The sequence below is a fragment of the Garra rufa genome, chromosome 17, assembly GCF_049309525.1.
Source record: "Garra rufa chromosome 17, GarRuf1.0, whole genome shotgun sequence".
NCBI lineage: Eukaryota > Metazoa > Chordata > Actinopteri > Cypriniformes > Cyprinidae > Garra > Garra rufa.
This window is the reverse complement of record NC_133377.1, coordinates 34060689-34076746: the sequence shown is the minus strand read 5'-3', so window position 1 is coordinate 34076746 and position 16058 is coordinate 34060689. Positions and strand designations below refer to the sequence as shown.

At 34.3% G+C, this 16058-nt stretch overlaps 1 protein-coding gene across 1 annotated transcript in view; it reads left to right on the top strand.

Annotated features, from left to right (window-relative positions):
• The window catches only part of fhl3b (four and a half LIM domains 3b), a 29627-nt gene that overhangs the window by 7100 nt on the left and 6469 nt on the right, over positions 1-16058 (top strand). Inside the window, exons 2-3 of the mRNA XM_073821672.1 lie at positions 9534-9751; positions 13941-14115. Coding sequence (XP_073677773.1) covers positions 9596-9751; positions 13941-14115 — 331 coding nt within the window. The 5' untranslated portion in view covers positions 9534-9595. The remainder of the gene's footprint in view (positions 1-9533; positions 9752-13940; positions 14116-16058) is intronic.

Here is a 16058-nt window from a genome sequence, read left to right as displayed (position 1 = left end):
TTGCATGGGGTCTTTGTAGGTTTGTACCGTTTTTAAATGGGTGGCATCAGGAATCTAAGATCGTCTTGTTGATAAAGTGTGTGCATGCCGATTGGAAAATACTACTTGTGATGCAAAGTCGTTAATCTGCACCTTGTGGAGGCAGGTTTAATCGTGTGGGAATGCTGTGGAATTTATTTGATTAGGTTTTCACCAATGTTCTGCTTTAGACAGCAGGTTTAGGTAATGGAAATGTTACATAGCAGTGTTTGGAATGAAATCAGGTTTGATCCTCAGGGGATAGGGCTTTTAAAAAGAAAAGGAGGATAAATTTAGATTAAAAAGTGTTAAAGGGGTCCTATTATGCTCTTTTACAAAGTTATTATTTTGTTTTGGGGGTGCACTAGAACATGCTCTTATGCTTGGTGGTTCGAAAAATGCATTATTTTTCACATAATTTACATTATTATAATAGCTTTCTCCCCAGGCTGGCACAAATGGCTCAATTAGTTCCGGGTTTGATGCCTTCTGAAAAACAAAATGTGTTGTGATTGGTTAGCAGTCCCACTGCGTTGCAATTGGCGAACAGCTTAGACGCGTTTCAGTCCTGCCAGGCCCCTTCCCAAAGCAGCAAGTTCCGTGTACAACTGCGCAAGATAGATTAAAGTGATTCTTATGTTTGAACTATAGATTTTTTTTTACAAAAACAACCCCCCCCCCACCCCGGAGCCATGTGAAACACTTTTTATTATGGATCGACTTGTTTTGGACTAATGGAGAGAAACACTTGTCTATGCCGTTCTAAAGCTTGGGAGTGCCAGGATTATTTTTAAAATAACTCAGATTGCATTCATCTGAAAGAAGGAAGTCATATACACCTAGGATGCATGAAGGGTGAGTAAATAATACGCTACAGTAATTTTGGGCCTATCGTCAGTCTGCATGATCGCAGATACATGATATTATCATTATTGTACTAATTTATTTATTTACATGCCGAAACCAGCTCCAGCATAAAGCTAGTGAAGCTATCTACACTGTATGATGAATACATCTCTTACCAAACACTGCACACGTCAACGGCGCAGCTCCAGCTTGGCTACTGGAGCAGTTCGCGGACACTTTAGTCAATGCTTACGTTTATACGAGCCATCCTGCGGCTCGCTGAAGCATCCCAGAAGCGGCTGTCCATGCTACATCACTAAAGTTAGACGAATCCCCCAATTCGTCCCTCCACACCCGCAAACGATTCAAATTTCCGTAGGCAGGATTTTTTTGAAAGATATTCTAATGGACCGCATTGTGACATCATAGCATCCGGAAAACAAACGCTGTAGTCCAAAAGAGCCGTTCATTGTAGTTCTTGAAAAGGGATTTTTTAAAAACTAAATATCTCCCTTTGAGATGTGTAACTTTGTAGATGTTTTTTTATGCCCAAACATACACACCACACACTGGCTAAAATTCAAAAAGTGAAAAAGCATAATAGGACCCCTTTAAAAAGCAAATCAGATTTTTGTTAATGCATGTCAGTCTGAATACTGAGATCCGATTTCATGTGGTTTTTTCGTCATTTTCCAGGTGTTTTCAACTCATAGTCATATCCTGACAGGTAATACTATGGCTCAGATGCGCAGACACTCTTTTGTGAGTCGTGAAGCGAGCTGTCTGTTATAGTTTGACATGTCTAACAAAGCGAGTCATGCAGACTTTGGTATGTTAGTGTAGTGGGAAAGTGTCACCTATGATCTGAGAATGGGGCTAGTTGGAATGTTTCTCACATTCTCTTCATCTTTCTCCTTACAGGATGTACATTCCACAACACTGACACATTAGTCTCTCTTCCTTCTGTATGTATGAAAATTATTTATGTTTAAGTTTTATTTATGGATGAGTTGAACTGGAGAGTGAACTGATTTAGGTGTGTATATTTATTTATTTAATTATTTTATTGATAAACTGGACCAATTTGGACCAGATAATGAACTGCCTTAAATGTGTGTATATTTGATTTGATTTGAGTTGGACCAGTTAGTGAACTGCTTTAAGTGTGCATATTTAATTTAAATTTATTGATTTGATTTGATAAATTAGACCAATTTTGACCAGAACTGTGTGAAGTGTACATGTTTATTTTATTTTATTTTATTTTATTTAGTTTTATTATTTTATTTTATTTTATTTTCAATCAATCAAATTTTAAAATAAAAAAAAAATCTAATTTTATTGATTTGACTTGATTTGATAAATTGGACCAGTTTGGACTGTGAAGTGTACATCTTTATTTAACTTTTTTTTAGTTGTATTATTTATTTAATTTTATTTTATTTTATTTTATTTTATTTTATGAGTTGGACCAGTGAACATATGGTAAGGGCCATTTGGTCCGACCCTCTTCATAAAAGCTTGATTCCAACAATCGAAACATATTGTTAAGCAGAAGTGGCTTAACTTGTGTTAACGACTGGTTGAAATGCTAATTTCAGTTTAAATGATGTCATTACATGAGAATTAGGCAAGAACAGAATGTTAGTATTTGTGTGCCAGAGTTTCAGTACAAAATATTGTGTGTCTTATTATATTTTATTTATAGATGAGTTGGACCGGATAAGAAAATGTTTTTTAAGTGTGTAACTATTTTATTTTATTTTAGAGTTGGACCAGTTAGTAAACTGTTTTAGTTGTGCATATTTTATTTTATTTTATAAATACGATCAATTTGGACCAGACCTATCATAAGTATGAAACTTTTTATTTTTATTTGTTTATTTATTTTATTGATGAATTGGATTAATTTGGACCAGAACTGGTCTTAAGTGTGCATCTTTTTATTTTATTTTATTTTATTTTATTTTATTGATAAACTTAAGTGTGCATCTTTGTTATTTCATTTTATTTTATTTTATTTTATTTTATAAATAAGATCAATTTGGACCAGACTTACCTTAAGTGTGCATCTTTTTAGTTTTATGTGTTTATTTATTTATTTATTTTTATTGATGAATTGGATTAATTTGGACCAGAACTGTCTTAAGTGCGCATATTTTTTATTTTATTTTATTTTTTATTTTTATTTTATTTTATTTTGACCAGTTAGTGAACTGTGTTAAGCATGCATATTTTATTTTATTTTATTTTATGAGTTGGACCAGTTAGTGAACAGCTTTAAGTGTGAATATATTTTATTTTATTTTATTTATTTTATTTGATAAACTGGACCAATCTGGTCCAAGACCAGAACTCTTTATTTCTCCTTATTGTGCATCTATATTTCAATTCATTTCGTTTCATTTCTTTTCATTTTATTTTTTAATTGATATGGTAAATTGGACCAGTTTGGACCAGATAGTGAACTGCCTTTGGTGTTTTTTTATTTTATCATTTTATGAGATGACATGAGTCAGTGAACTGCTTTAAGTGTGCATTTTTATTTTATTGTATTTATTTATTTATTTATTTATTTTTTCATTTCATTTTATTATTATTTAGTTGGACCAGATGTTGGAATAGAACTGCTTTAGGGGCCGTTCACATGAAGCGTCTTTTGCGCGCGCAAGTTTGTTATTTCAAATGGAGACGCGCGGCTTGCGCGCGCATATTGGAAGCGACGCGGTCGCGACGTGCACGCGGTGCGACGCGCTTGTTTTTTCCAGGCGCGTCCACGCCGCATCGATTTAAAAACATCTCAACTTTTCAGAATGTCGCAAGCGCACCGCAGGTCATGTGACATGAACTAACCAATCAGCTTCCTCACGTTTTTCCGTTACATTGAAACCTCAGCAGAAACATGGAGGAGCAGCTCATCATTGTGGTCCAGGGATTTCCTGAACTTTATGATTTGTCAAGCCCCCATTATTTTGACGCTAATAGAAGAAACAATGCATGGAGACGCATAGGTTTGGAGCTAGAGCGCAGCTGATGGTTGCTTAGAAACGGCAGACGCTTCCAGAGCGCAAGCGCCCGAGAGCTTTGTTGATAAGGAAGAAAGCGGCGCGCCTAGCGTTTTCCACGCGTTTTTAGGCGCGACATGTGAACGGCCCCTTAAGCATTCTTTTTTTCTTTTTAACTAATACATTTCTTATTATAGACAACTTGTGCAACACATGCTTATATTATTTGATTATTTCATTTATTTTTTTAGCATTTTATGAATGAGGTGCACCAGATAGTAAACAACTTTAAATGTGAATCATACACGTAAACTCCCTCAGTAGTGTTTGGTGTAAGGGAGGGTGATTTTATATTATACGCAGGGTGGCTCGTATAAATGTGAGCATTGACTAAAGTGTATATGAATTGCTCCGGTAGCCAAGCCGGAGCTGCGCCATAGATATGTGCAGTGTTTGGTAAGAGATGTATTCATCATACAGTGTAGATAGCTTCACTAGCTTTATGCTGGAGCTGGTTTCGGCATGTAAATAATTAAAATAATATATTTTATTCAATGTCTGAGTTCAGTAGTTTTTAAAAAGCATCCCACCCCATGATGCTGGTTGATGTCCAGAGTGAGCAGAGCTGACAAAGGAGTAGTTCTAATATATTGCAATAATTCTTTGTGCCACATGGTTTGGTCACTACATAATTCCCATATTTCATTTGTGTTATTTATTGTGTTAGTTATGCTGTCTTAACTATTATTGCAAAATGTGGAAAATAATATGACAGTGTTTCCAAACATTTGACTGGCAAACCTCTTGATCCTCTTAAAGGAATGTTCTGTTGTTTATATCAGGAGTCACTCTGTGTTGTACTGAATTGCTATCGTCATTTCTCGACAAAAGCAAGATGGTTTTGGGGGAATGTGAGCATGATTCATAACTATTTCCAGTTTGCGGGCCGCTCGCTCATTTGGGGGTGAGAACAGGATGTGAAAGAGGGGGAGACCATGCTATCACTGTCATAAAAGGGAGTTCTGATGTTTCTGACCCCTGGGGAGTTTTACATCTCATTAGATCCGCATGTTCTACAATCAGAACGACTCCCACAAAGAATGCCAGAGCAGAGCAGGAATTACAGTGAGACGAGAGATGCAGGCAGTGAAAAAGCACGCACTTTCCGGAGATCAGCATTTACTTGTTTCCTTGCACTCATTGCAAACCGTATGTTTTTAAACACATAAATACAGTAGGGGCCATTTGGGTGTCCGACCCTCTTCATAAGGGCTTGATTCTCTTAAAACTATCAAAACAAAAAGTTAAAAGGAAATTCAGTAGAAGTAGCTTATCTTGTGTTAACGACTGGTTAAATGTACATTATTATGCTTATTTCACAACTACTACATACATTTAATTAGTTTTAAAACATAAATATATACATAAATAAGTGGTCATTAAAATGTTAATTTCAGTTTAAATTATTTCATTTTATGAGAATTAAGTGAGTCAGTATTTGTGTGCCTGAGTTTCAGAATAAAATCTTTTTTATTATTTTTATTTTATTTTATTTTATTTCATTTCATTTCATTTCATTTCATTTCATTTCATTTCATTTCATTTCATTTCATTTCATTTCATTTCATTTCATTTCATTTCCTTTCCTTTCCTTTCATGAGATTGACCAGTTAATGAACTACTTTAAGTCTGCATATTTTATTTTATTTTATTTTATGTTTTGAGTTGGACCAGTTAGTAGACTATTTTAAGTCTGCATATTTAATTAAATGTAATATTATTGATTTGATAAATTGGACTATAATTTGGACCAGATCTGCCTTAAGTGTGCATATTTAATTTAATTTAATTTAATTTTTTTTTTTTTTTAAGTTGGTGAAGTACTTTAAGTTTGCATATTTTATTTTATTTTATTTTATTTTATTTTATTTTATTTTGAACCAGTTAGTAAACTGCTTTAAGTGTGCATGTTTTATTTTCTTTCTTTCTTTTAATTGATTTGATAAATTGGACCAATTTGGACCAGAACTGCCTTTAGCGTGCATTTTTATTTTATTTTATTTTATTTATTTATTTTTTGAGTTGGTGAACTACTTTAGGTCTGCATATTTTATGGAATGGACAAGTTAGGCAAGGCAAGGCAAGTTTATTTATATAGCACATTTCATACACAATGGCAATTTAAAGTGCTGTACATAAAAGGAATTAAAATCATAATAGCATAAAAATCATAAAATTTAAAAATAATAATCACAACAATAAAAACAGAATTTAAGAACATTTAAGATGATTTAAAAATTTATTTAAAATTAATTAGCACAGTAAAATGATTATACATAAAATAATGCAATCTGTTCGGACGTAGCACAGTGCTCATTCAATAAATGCACAACTGAACAGATGAGTTTTGAGTCTGCATTTAAATGTGGCTAATGTATTAGCACATCTGATCTCTTCTGGAAGCTGATTCCAACTGTGGGCGGCATAATGGCTAAAAGCGGATTCCCATTGTTTTGTGTGAACCCTTGATATTACTAACTGACTCGATCCTAGTGATCTGAGTTGTCTGTTAGGTTTATATTCAGTGAGCATATCTGCAATGTATGTAGGTCCTAGGCCATTGAGTGCTTTATAAACGAGTAAAAGTACTTTAAAATCTATCCTAAACATAACTGGAAGCCAGTATAAGGACCTGAGGACTGGTGTGATATGCTCTGATTTTCTGGTTCTAGTCAGAATCCTGGCAGCAGCGTTCTGTATGAGCTGCAGCTGTCTAATGGTTTTCTTGGGAAGGCCAGTGAGGAGACCATTACAATAGTCCACCCTGCTGGTGATAAAAGCATGAACAAGTTTCTCCAAGTCTTGACGGGAAACAAAACATCTAATTCTTGCAATGTTTTTAAGATGATAGTATGCTGATTTAGTTACTGCTTTGACATGGCTACTGAAACTGAGGTCTGACTCCAGAATCACACCAAGATTCTTGACTTGATTTTTTGTTTTTTTTTACCCCTAGCATCAAGGTATGCATTTACCTTATGAACTTCATCTTTGTTTCCAAATGCAATGACTTCAGTTTTCTCCTTGTTTAACTGAAGAAAGTTTTGGCACATCCAACTGTTAATTTCATCAATGTATTGGCAGAGGGAGTCAATGGGGCTGTAGTCATTTGGCGATAAGGCTAGGTAAATCTGGGTATCATCTGCATAGCTGTGATATGCAATTTGGTTCTTTCTCATTATTTGACTTAGTGGGAGCATATACAGGCTGAACAACAGCGGCGCAAGAATTGAGCCTTGTGGGACTCCGCATGTCATGGACGTCCACTTAGACTTATGTTCTCCTATACTCACATAATAGCCTCTCCCTTCTAAGTATGACCTGAACCATTTGAGAACCATCCCAGAAAGCCCGACCCAGTTTTCCAGTCTGTCTAGAAGAATGTTGTGATCGACTGTGTCGAACGCAGCACTGAGATCTAGTAGTACCAGCACTGATATTTTGCCAGAATCAGAATTTAGGCGAATATCATTTATTATCTTTATGAGCGCTGTCTCTGTGCTATGATGTGGTCTGAAACCAGATTGGAAGTGGTCCAGGTATCCATTTGAGTTTATGTAGTGGTTCAGCTGATTAAAAACAACCTTTTCAATAATCTTGCCTATGAAAGGAAGATTTGATATTGGTCTATAGTTGCTCAATATGCAATATGCTAAATCTTGTGTTATCAAGATTTCTCTTTTTCAGAAGGGGCTTAACAGCTGCAGTTTTCAGGGAGTTTGGAAAAGTCCCAGAAAGAATGAGGTGTTCACCACTTCTAAGAGATCTGCTTCTAAACAGCTAAGCACACTTTTGAAAAAAGATGTGGGAAGTGTGTCAAGGTAGCAGGTTGACGATTTGAGGTGCTGTACTCTTTCTTCCAAAATGTTGCTATCGATTGCTTTGAAAGTAGACATAGTGACTTCTTTTTGAAATTGCGGTTGAATCCGTCTGACCTCTGCATAACTTGAGGGTGTGCTAATTGTCTTTCTGATATTATTGATCTTCTCAGAAAAGAAGGAAGCAAACTCATCGCACTTGCTATCGGAGAGCATTTCACTAGGGATCTGACTAGGGGGGTTTGTTAGTCTCTCAACGGTAGCAAAAAGAGTGCAAAAAAAGTTGCTGTTTATAAGGTTTGAGAAGAACATTTGTCTAGCTTTACCTAGTTCATCATTGAAAGCATGAAGGCTGTCTTTATAGATGCTATAGTGAATTTCAAGTTTCGTCTTCCGCCACATCCGCTCAGCTTTTCTGCATTGTCTTTTCATATTCTGTACTGCTGTTGATTTTCTCCACGGCAATTTCTGTCTGCCAGACATCTTTCTGATTTTCACAGGTGCGATGTCATCAATGACATTCTTAACTTTTGAGCCGAAGGACTCCAGGAGAAGATCAACAGAGTCTGCAGAAATGCTTGGCATTGAAGATATAGCCTTCAGCACACTAGTGATATCATTAATGCATCTCTTTCTGACAGAGACAGATCTACATTCAGGAGCAGAGATCAATATATCAAAGAAAATACAGAAGTGATCAGATAGTGCTACATCCTTGATAACAGTGGATGAAATCTTTAGACCCTTACTGATGAGTAAATCAAGAGTGTGTCCACGATTGTGTGTAGGCCAATGCACATGCTGAATCAGGTCAAAAGTGTTCAAAACCTTTATAATTTCAGAACACTTTAAGTGTGTTCAGAACAGTTAGAACACTTTAAGTGTGTTTAATTTAATTTAATTTAATTTAATAATTTAGTTTCATTTTTATTATTATTTAATTTAATTTAATTTAATTTCCTTTCATTTTATGGATGAGCTGGTAAAATGCATTAGTTTTAAGCATTTTATTTAGTGATAATGGCTAGATAAATATACATTATTCTGCTTATTTCACAGCTATTAAATAAATTAATTGAACTGAATGTCATTTGACATTTTCCTAATGCACTTACTACGATTTAAAATCTGTCTAGTGTCTTCCCATTTACGCATTTGGTAAACGGTTTTATCCGTTAAAAACGCTTTAAAAAAATCCCAGCTGATCTTAAACAAAATCATTCTTTTATGCGTTTTTTAGCATGGTGCTAAAAAATTATTTTTGTTTTCATAATCTTTAACTATGCCTCTGGCATTGACTTAAATTGTTATTTCAGTTTGTACAGAGCAGTTAGAAAAGATTTGTCGCGTTTTCAGTGTGGGAATCTGTTTATTCTCACGCTCCGTCCAGGACACACACAGTTATGATTACATATTTAACACGCATATAAAATGACCACTTGTTTCCCCACTGGATTGTGATGACCGTCTTATCTGTTTAATCAGAGTTAGTGGACTAGACTCCAGATCCCTAGTGTATCCTTTGGCAGACTCTCACGTCTCTCTGTCTTACTTCATTCTCTCGACACACACTGAGTATTTCATTTAAATTTACTCCAGTCATTTAATTAAAAACCTTCAGGCCTACTGTTACAAAAGGTTTACCGCTGATTACAAATCAAAATTCATTTGATTGCAGGCTACATGAATTCCTCGGCATTTCTTTCTGATGTGGAGACGCTTAGTTTAAAACAGCTCACAGCTAATTACTCAATGACAACTTTCTGTAAACCTTGTTTTTCTTTAGGATTAGAGTGCATCTCAATCTGCTGACTGTGTGCTGTATGAGTCAGAGAGGAGCGGAGCGTCATGTCAGAGCCGTTCAACTGTGAGAGCTGTAAGGAGTCTCTATACGGCAGGAAATACATCCAGGTGGACGACGTTCCCCACTGCGTGCCCTGTTACGACCGTCTGTATGCAAACACCTGCCAGGAGTGCAAAGAGCTCATCGAACACAACTCACGAGTGAGTGCTTTAGTGATCAGCATCTATGGGATTAATAAAAATCTATATTGTTTATTACATTGTAGTAGATAGATAATGTGTTTATAATTGCTCATCAGTGAGTTTACACACACACACACACACACACACACACACAATAAATTCACTCAGGTGATGCACCTCATAGATTTCGCATCCTCACAGCTGGTCACGGTCACGGTCACGGTCACGGTCACGGTCACGGTCACGCGTGACAGAGTAGTGAAGCAGACGGCCAATGCAAACAGAGCAGGCCGCAGACGCCACTGTCTGAGTTATAGATCCACTGGGAGAAATACACACTACATAAATACTAATACTTGCTCGCTCTCTTTCTGTGTTTTTCTTCCCCCTTCTTCATCAGTCATCTGCAGACGTGATGATTTGTGGGTCATTTGGCTAAAGGACATCATTTATTATATGACAGTTTGAACTGCTCTGAATCAATCACATGTAAGGGACTGTTGGTTTTCACACAGACTATCTGGGACTATCATGAATTATGTATTTTGAGGTAAAATACAAGCATCAAAATCTAATGTTTTAAAGAGAAGATTTGTGTTTTTTGTGAATTTTGGTACAATAAAGCAAAGTCTTGCAAAACTAAAGTTTTTTTTTTATTTGATTCAGTTTCATTTTGGTTTGAATTTCAGGTAACTGGATCAGATTTAGATTAATTCCATTTGTATTTGTGTTAGATTCCATCTAATCTACTTTGGTTCAGTTTTAATTTGATTCGATAAATTGGACTAATTTGGACCAGAACTAAATTAAGTGTGCATATTTTATTTAATTTCATTGAGTTGAACAAGTTAGTAAAGTATTTATTTATTTATTTATTATTAATGTAATTAAATTAAATTAAATTAAATTAAACTTTAGGTCTACATTTTATTTTATTGATTTGATTTGATACATTGGACTAATTTGGAGTGTGCATATTTTATTTTATTTTATTTTGAGTTGAACCAGTTAGTAAACTGCTTTAAGGGTGCATGTTTTATTTTTTTATTTATTTGTTTATTTTTATTGATTTGATTCAATTTGATTCATCTAATCTACTTTGATTCAGTTTTAATTTGATTTGATCCAGTGCAGTTCATTATTGTTCAGTTGGAGTATCATGTAAATGTAATGATTCTGATTCATTTTGATTTGAATTTGATTAAATGACTATTTAATTAGATTTAGTTTGATTCAACTGTACTTGTTCTGATTTGAATTAGATTCCATCTAATCTTTGATTCAGTTTTAAATTGATCCCATTGATTTGATTCAGTCCAGTTCATTATTGTTCAGTTGGAGTATTGTGTGAAGGTAATGAAAATCAATCAGATTTTTATTTTATCCAGTTCAAGTATCGTTAAATCCTATTATACAATCGTTTTAAACCAGTGTCAGTTTGATTAAGTTTCATTTTGGTTTGAATTTAAGGTAATTCAATCAGTTTAAGTTCAATTCAGTTACGTTTGTTTTGATCTAATTTGATTCCATTTCAGTTTAATTCCTTTTTAACTTGATTCATTAATTTGAATGATTAATTTGATTCACATCTGATTCATTTTGATTTCATTTCATTTGATCCACTTTAGTATTGTTAAATCCTAAATATGGTCTTATTAATGCAAAGGCAGTGTCAGTTTCATTCAGTTTCATTTTGATTTGAATTTGATGTGTAATTTAATCATATTCAGTTTGATTCAACTGTATTTGTTTTGATTTTAATTAGATTCCATCTAATCTACTTTGATTCAGTTTTAATTCGATTTATTTTTGAATTTGATTCCATTTGATTTGATTCAGTTCAAGTATTGTTAGATCCTATTATACAATCTTTTTAATGCAAAGGCATTGTCAGTTTGATTCAGTTTCATTTTGGGTGAATTTGAGGTAATTCAATCAGATTTAGTTCAATTCTGTTGTGTTTGTTTTGATTTGAATTAGATTTCATCTAATCTAATTTGATTCCATTTCAGTTTAATTCCTTTTTTAATTTGATTCAATTTGATTTGTTCAAATGGAGTATCATGTAAATGTAACAAAAAATCAATTTGATTCACACCTGATTCATTTTTATTTAATTCGATTTGATTTGATCCAGTTCAGTATTGTTAAATCCTATTATACAATCCTATTAATGCAAAGGCAGTGTCAAATTGATTCAGTTTCATTTTTGTTTGAATGTAAGGTGATTCAATCAAATTTTGTTTTATTGTGTTTGTTATTTGAATTAGATTCCATCTAATCTACTTTGATTCAGTTTTGATTTGATTTTTTTTTTATTATAAATGAATCTAATTCATTTTTATTTGTTCTAGTCCAGTTGGACTGTCATGTAAAAGTAACAAAATTAAATTTGATTCACATCTGATTCACTTTGATTTGATTTGATCCAGTTTACTATTGTTAAACCCTATTTTACCATCAAATTAATGCAAAGTTATTGTAAATTTGATTCAGTTTCATTGTGGTTTAAATTTGAGGTCATTCAATCTGATTTAGTTCAATTTGATTCATTTTAAATTATTTTAATTTTGTACTAGTCCAGGCCATTATTGTTCAGTTGGAGTGCCATGTAAATGTAATGAAATTCAATTTGACTTACATCTAATTCATTTTGATTTGATCTGATCCAGTTTAGCATTGTTAAATCCTATTTTACAATCCTATTGATGCAAAGGCAGTGTCAGTTTGATTCAGTTTCATTTTGGTTTGAGTTTGTGTTTGTTTTGATTTAAATCAGGTTCCATCTAATCTAATTTGATTCAGTTTCAATTTAAATCTTTTCTTAATTTGATTTATTTTGATTAGTTCTAGTCCAGTGCAATGTAAATGTAATGCAATGTAACGGATTCACATTTGATTCATTTAGATTTAATTTGATCCATCTCAGTATTGTTAGAGTTGAGAGTTGGAGTGCCATGTAAATGCTATGCAGTTCAATTTGATTCACATCGGAATAATTTCGATTTGATCCAGTTCATCCTATTAATGCAAAGGCAGTGTCAATTTCAAATTAAATTTTAATTTGATGCAATTTAATCAGATTCTGTTTGATTTAATTGTTTGACTGTATTTGTTTTGATTTTGAAATATATTTAATTTAATCTAATCTGATTCAGCTTTAACTTGATTTGCTTTGAATTTGATTCATTTTGACTTGATCTGATCGGATCCATTTCATTATTGCTCAGTTGGAGTACATTGTTAATGTAGTGAATTTCAATACCATAGTAAGTGAGTTCAATTGATTTGATTTAAATTTGAATCACAGGTGAATCTGATTCATTTTGATTTTAATTTATCTAGTTCCGTATTGTTCATATCTAATATATAATTCTATACAGTCCTATTTCCTTGGATTACCATGTAAATACCATGGTAGATGAATTTCAGTATAAAAGTATCGGATTTAAGTTGATTCACTTTTTTTGATCCAATCTGCCAATCTGATTTGCCCTGTTTTTGTCAATTGTAATTAAATATGATTCAAACTTCAATGCAAGATTTCAATACGACATGACCATATTTGCTCCAATGCAGTTTTGATTGAACGTCGGTGAGAAACAGCAAACCGTCACTAACATCAACAGAACTAGTGTACATAGAAACAGTGATATTTGTCAGATCTGATTTCTTACATCTTTACTGGAAGATCTCAAGTGTCTAAGACAAACAAGAAAAGCTTCTGTTCTGTGTTTGGTATTCATAGCTGTCTGATCTTTGAGAGCTTGGATCAGTGGACGCTAGTAAAGCATGTCCCTTTATTGCGCAAAGGTCTCAAACCATTCCTTTCATGGTAGTGGAAATGACAGAGAACAGCAAGATCTGTTTTGCTTCAACATGCTTTCAGGCCATAGAACTTCCTGCACAAGCAGCTGCGTCACCTCATTTCACCTTTCGTTCAGCTGTGCAATGACCCTTGACCCATGGCTTGATGATGTAACTGATTCAATGGAGTAACAAGCACATTTCTATGGACTAACAGGTTCTAGTTGCCTGAAAACAACATGCCACATACACTGTCTCCAACTGTCCAGGGTTTTCAGCCTCATGCACGGTCACAAGGGCTAAACTAAATTTAATAAACCAGTTACCGCAGGCTTTTATGGGATGATTTAATAGAATTTACAGCTGAACTGACATTTGTTGCTGTTCTGTCTGTGTTCAGGAGCTGTTTTATGAAGACAGACATTATCACGAACACTGTTTCCGCTGCTCGCGCTGCAGCCGGTCGCTGGCCGACGAGCCGTTCACCTGTCAGGAAGATGCCTTGGTGTGTAACGACTGTTACTGCAATGAGTTTTCATCTAAATGCGTGGCCTGCGGGAAGACTGTGATGCCAGGTGCGGTTCCTAAACACACATGCATATGCTTACAGTTGAGATCCATCTTTTCACACTGACAACAACTGAGGGACTCGTATGCAACTATTACAGAAGGTTCAAACACTCACTGATGCTCCAGAAGGAAACACAATGCATTAATAGCCAGGGGGTGAAAACTTTTTGAATTTGAATATCAGGGTAAATTTATTTTGTCTTCTGGGAAACATGTAAGTATCTTCTGTAGTTTCTGAAGAGCAGTACTAAATGAAAAAAAATTGACATTTAGGGAAAGTAAGAAAAATTTACACATCTTCATTCTGTTCAAAAGTTTTCACCCCACAAACCTTCTGTAATAGTTGCTGAGTCCCTCAGTTGTCCTCAGTGTGAAAAGATGGATCTCAAAATCATACAGTCATTGTTGGAAAGCATTTAAATACACAAAAACCAAAAAGAAAAAAAGAAGAATTTGTGGGATCTGAAGGTTTTTTCTGAAGAACAAGAGGTTGTGTTTTAACTGTTCAGGACAAACAAGGGACTCTTGAACAACTATCACTAAACAGAAAAACACAGTGGTGGATCATTCAGATAACAACACAGTATTAATAATGAAGTGTATGTAAACTTTTGAACAGGGTCATTTTTATAAATTCAACTTTTATTTTCCTTTTTGGACATATATGTAAACATCTGTTATGTAAAATGTCTTATTCAGGTCAGTACTAAAAAAACATGCATGCAAACATGAGAAATGTCAAAAAAAAATTGCAACTTTTTCTCTCAATTCTGACTTGCAATTGAGTTTACATCTTGACAACTTTGTAAACTTTGTATCTCGCAATTCTCATGGCCTCGCAATTGCAAATTTGTATCTCAAAATTTTAAGGAAAGAATTGATTAAAAGAATTGTGAGAAAGCCTATAAACTCGCAATTGCAAGAAATAAACTCAGAATTGTGAGTAAAAAAAAAGTCAGAATTGTGAGATATAAACTCAGAATTGTGAGTAAAAAAGTCAGAATTGTCAGATATAAACTCAGAAATGTAAACTCAATTGCGAAAAAAAAAAGTAAAAATATGTTTTATAAAAATACCAAAAAAAAGTCGCAATTACATTTTTTATTCTGTAGCGGAAATGAGTTTCCATAGTTTTCAACACTGATAATAATAAATGTTTCTTAAACAGCAATTCAGCATATTATAATCATAAATTATATTTTAAAACTTAACTCAAACAGAAAAAAGTTCAATTTGATTTGTAATAATATTTCGCAATATTGCTGTTTTTTACTGTATTTTTGTTAAAATTAATGCAGCTTTGGTGATCACAAGAGACTTCATTCAAAAGACATACAAAAATCTTACAGATAGATAGATAGACAATCATATTCGTTGACTGTTGTGTGAACATCTCAAGAATCACAACTGTCTTGGCATGTAATTGATTGTACCAGACAAATACAAAACCTTTCAGATGTAATTCTTCAGGAAATTAAGTTTAAGTGTGTTTCTCACCCTGCCCGCTAAAGCAGAAACCGAGTTAATGAGTTTTGATTAGGCGTCAGGGTGCGGCAGAAGAGATGTGAGTGTGATTACAGACACGCTCAGCTGAGAGAGAAAAGCCTCCGGCCACACTCGCACACACGCCTGCAGGCCTGACGCCAACACTCGGGCGTTACGTTACCCATAATTACACTCCGCCGCCTGCCTCTGTCTCTCCAGAGCTTTTCGGAAAGAAATAAGAGATGGGGAAAGTTCCAAAAGGATAAAATTACAAACTGAAAGTGGCAGATCTCTCCTCCCTCGTTCATTCGAAACAGACCCGCTGTCTCAGTCTCCCTCTGGGCTCATTTTCACACCCATTCTCAGTCATTATACACAGATCAGGTGAGATGTTTTCCCACCAAACCTGTACGTTCCATCTGCAACTTATGCTTTACCAGATTCCACATGCATTTTAATTGAA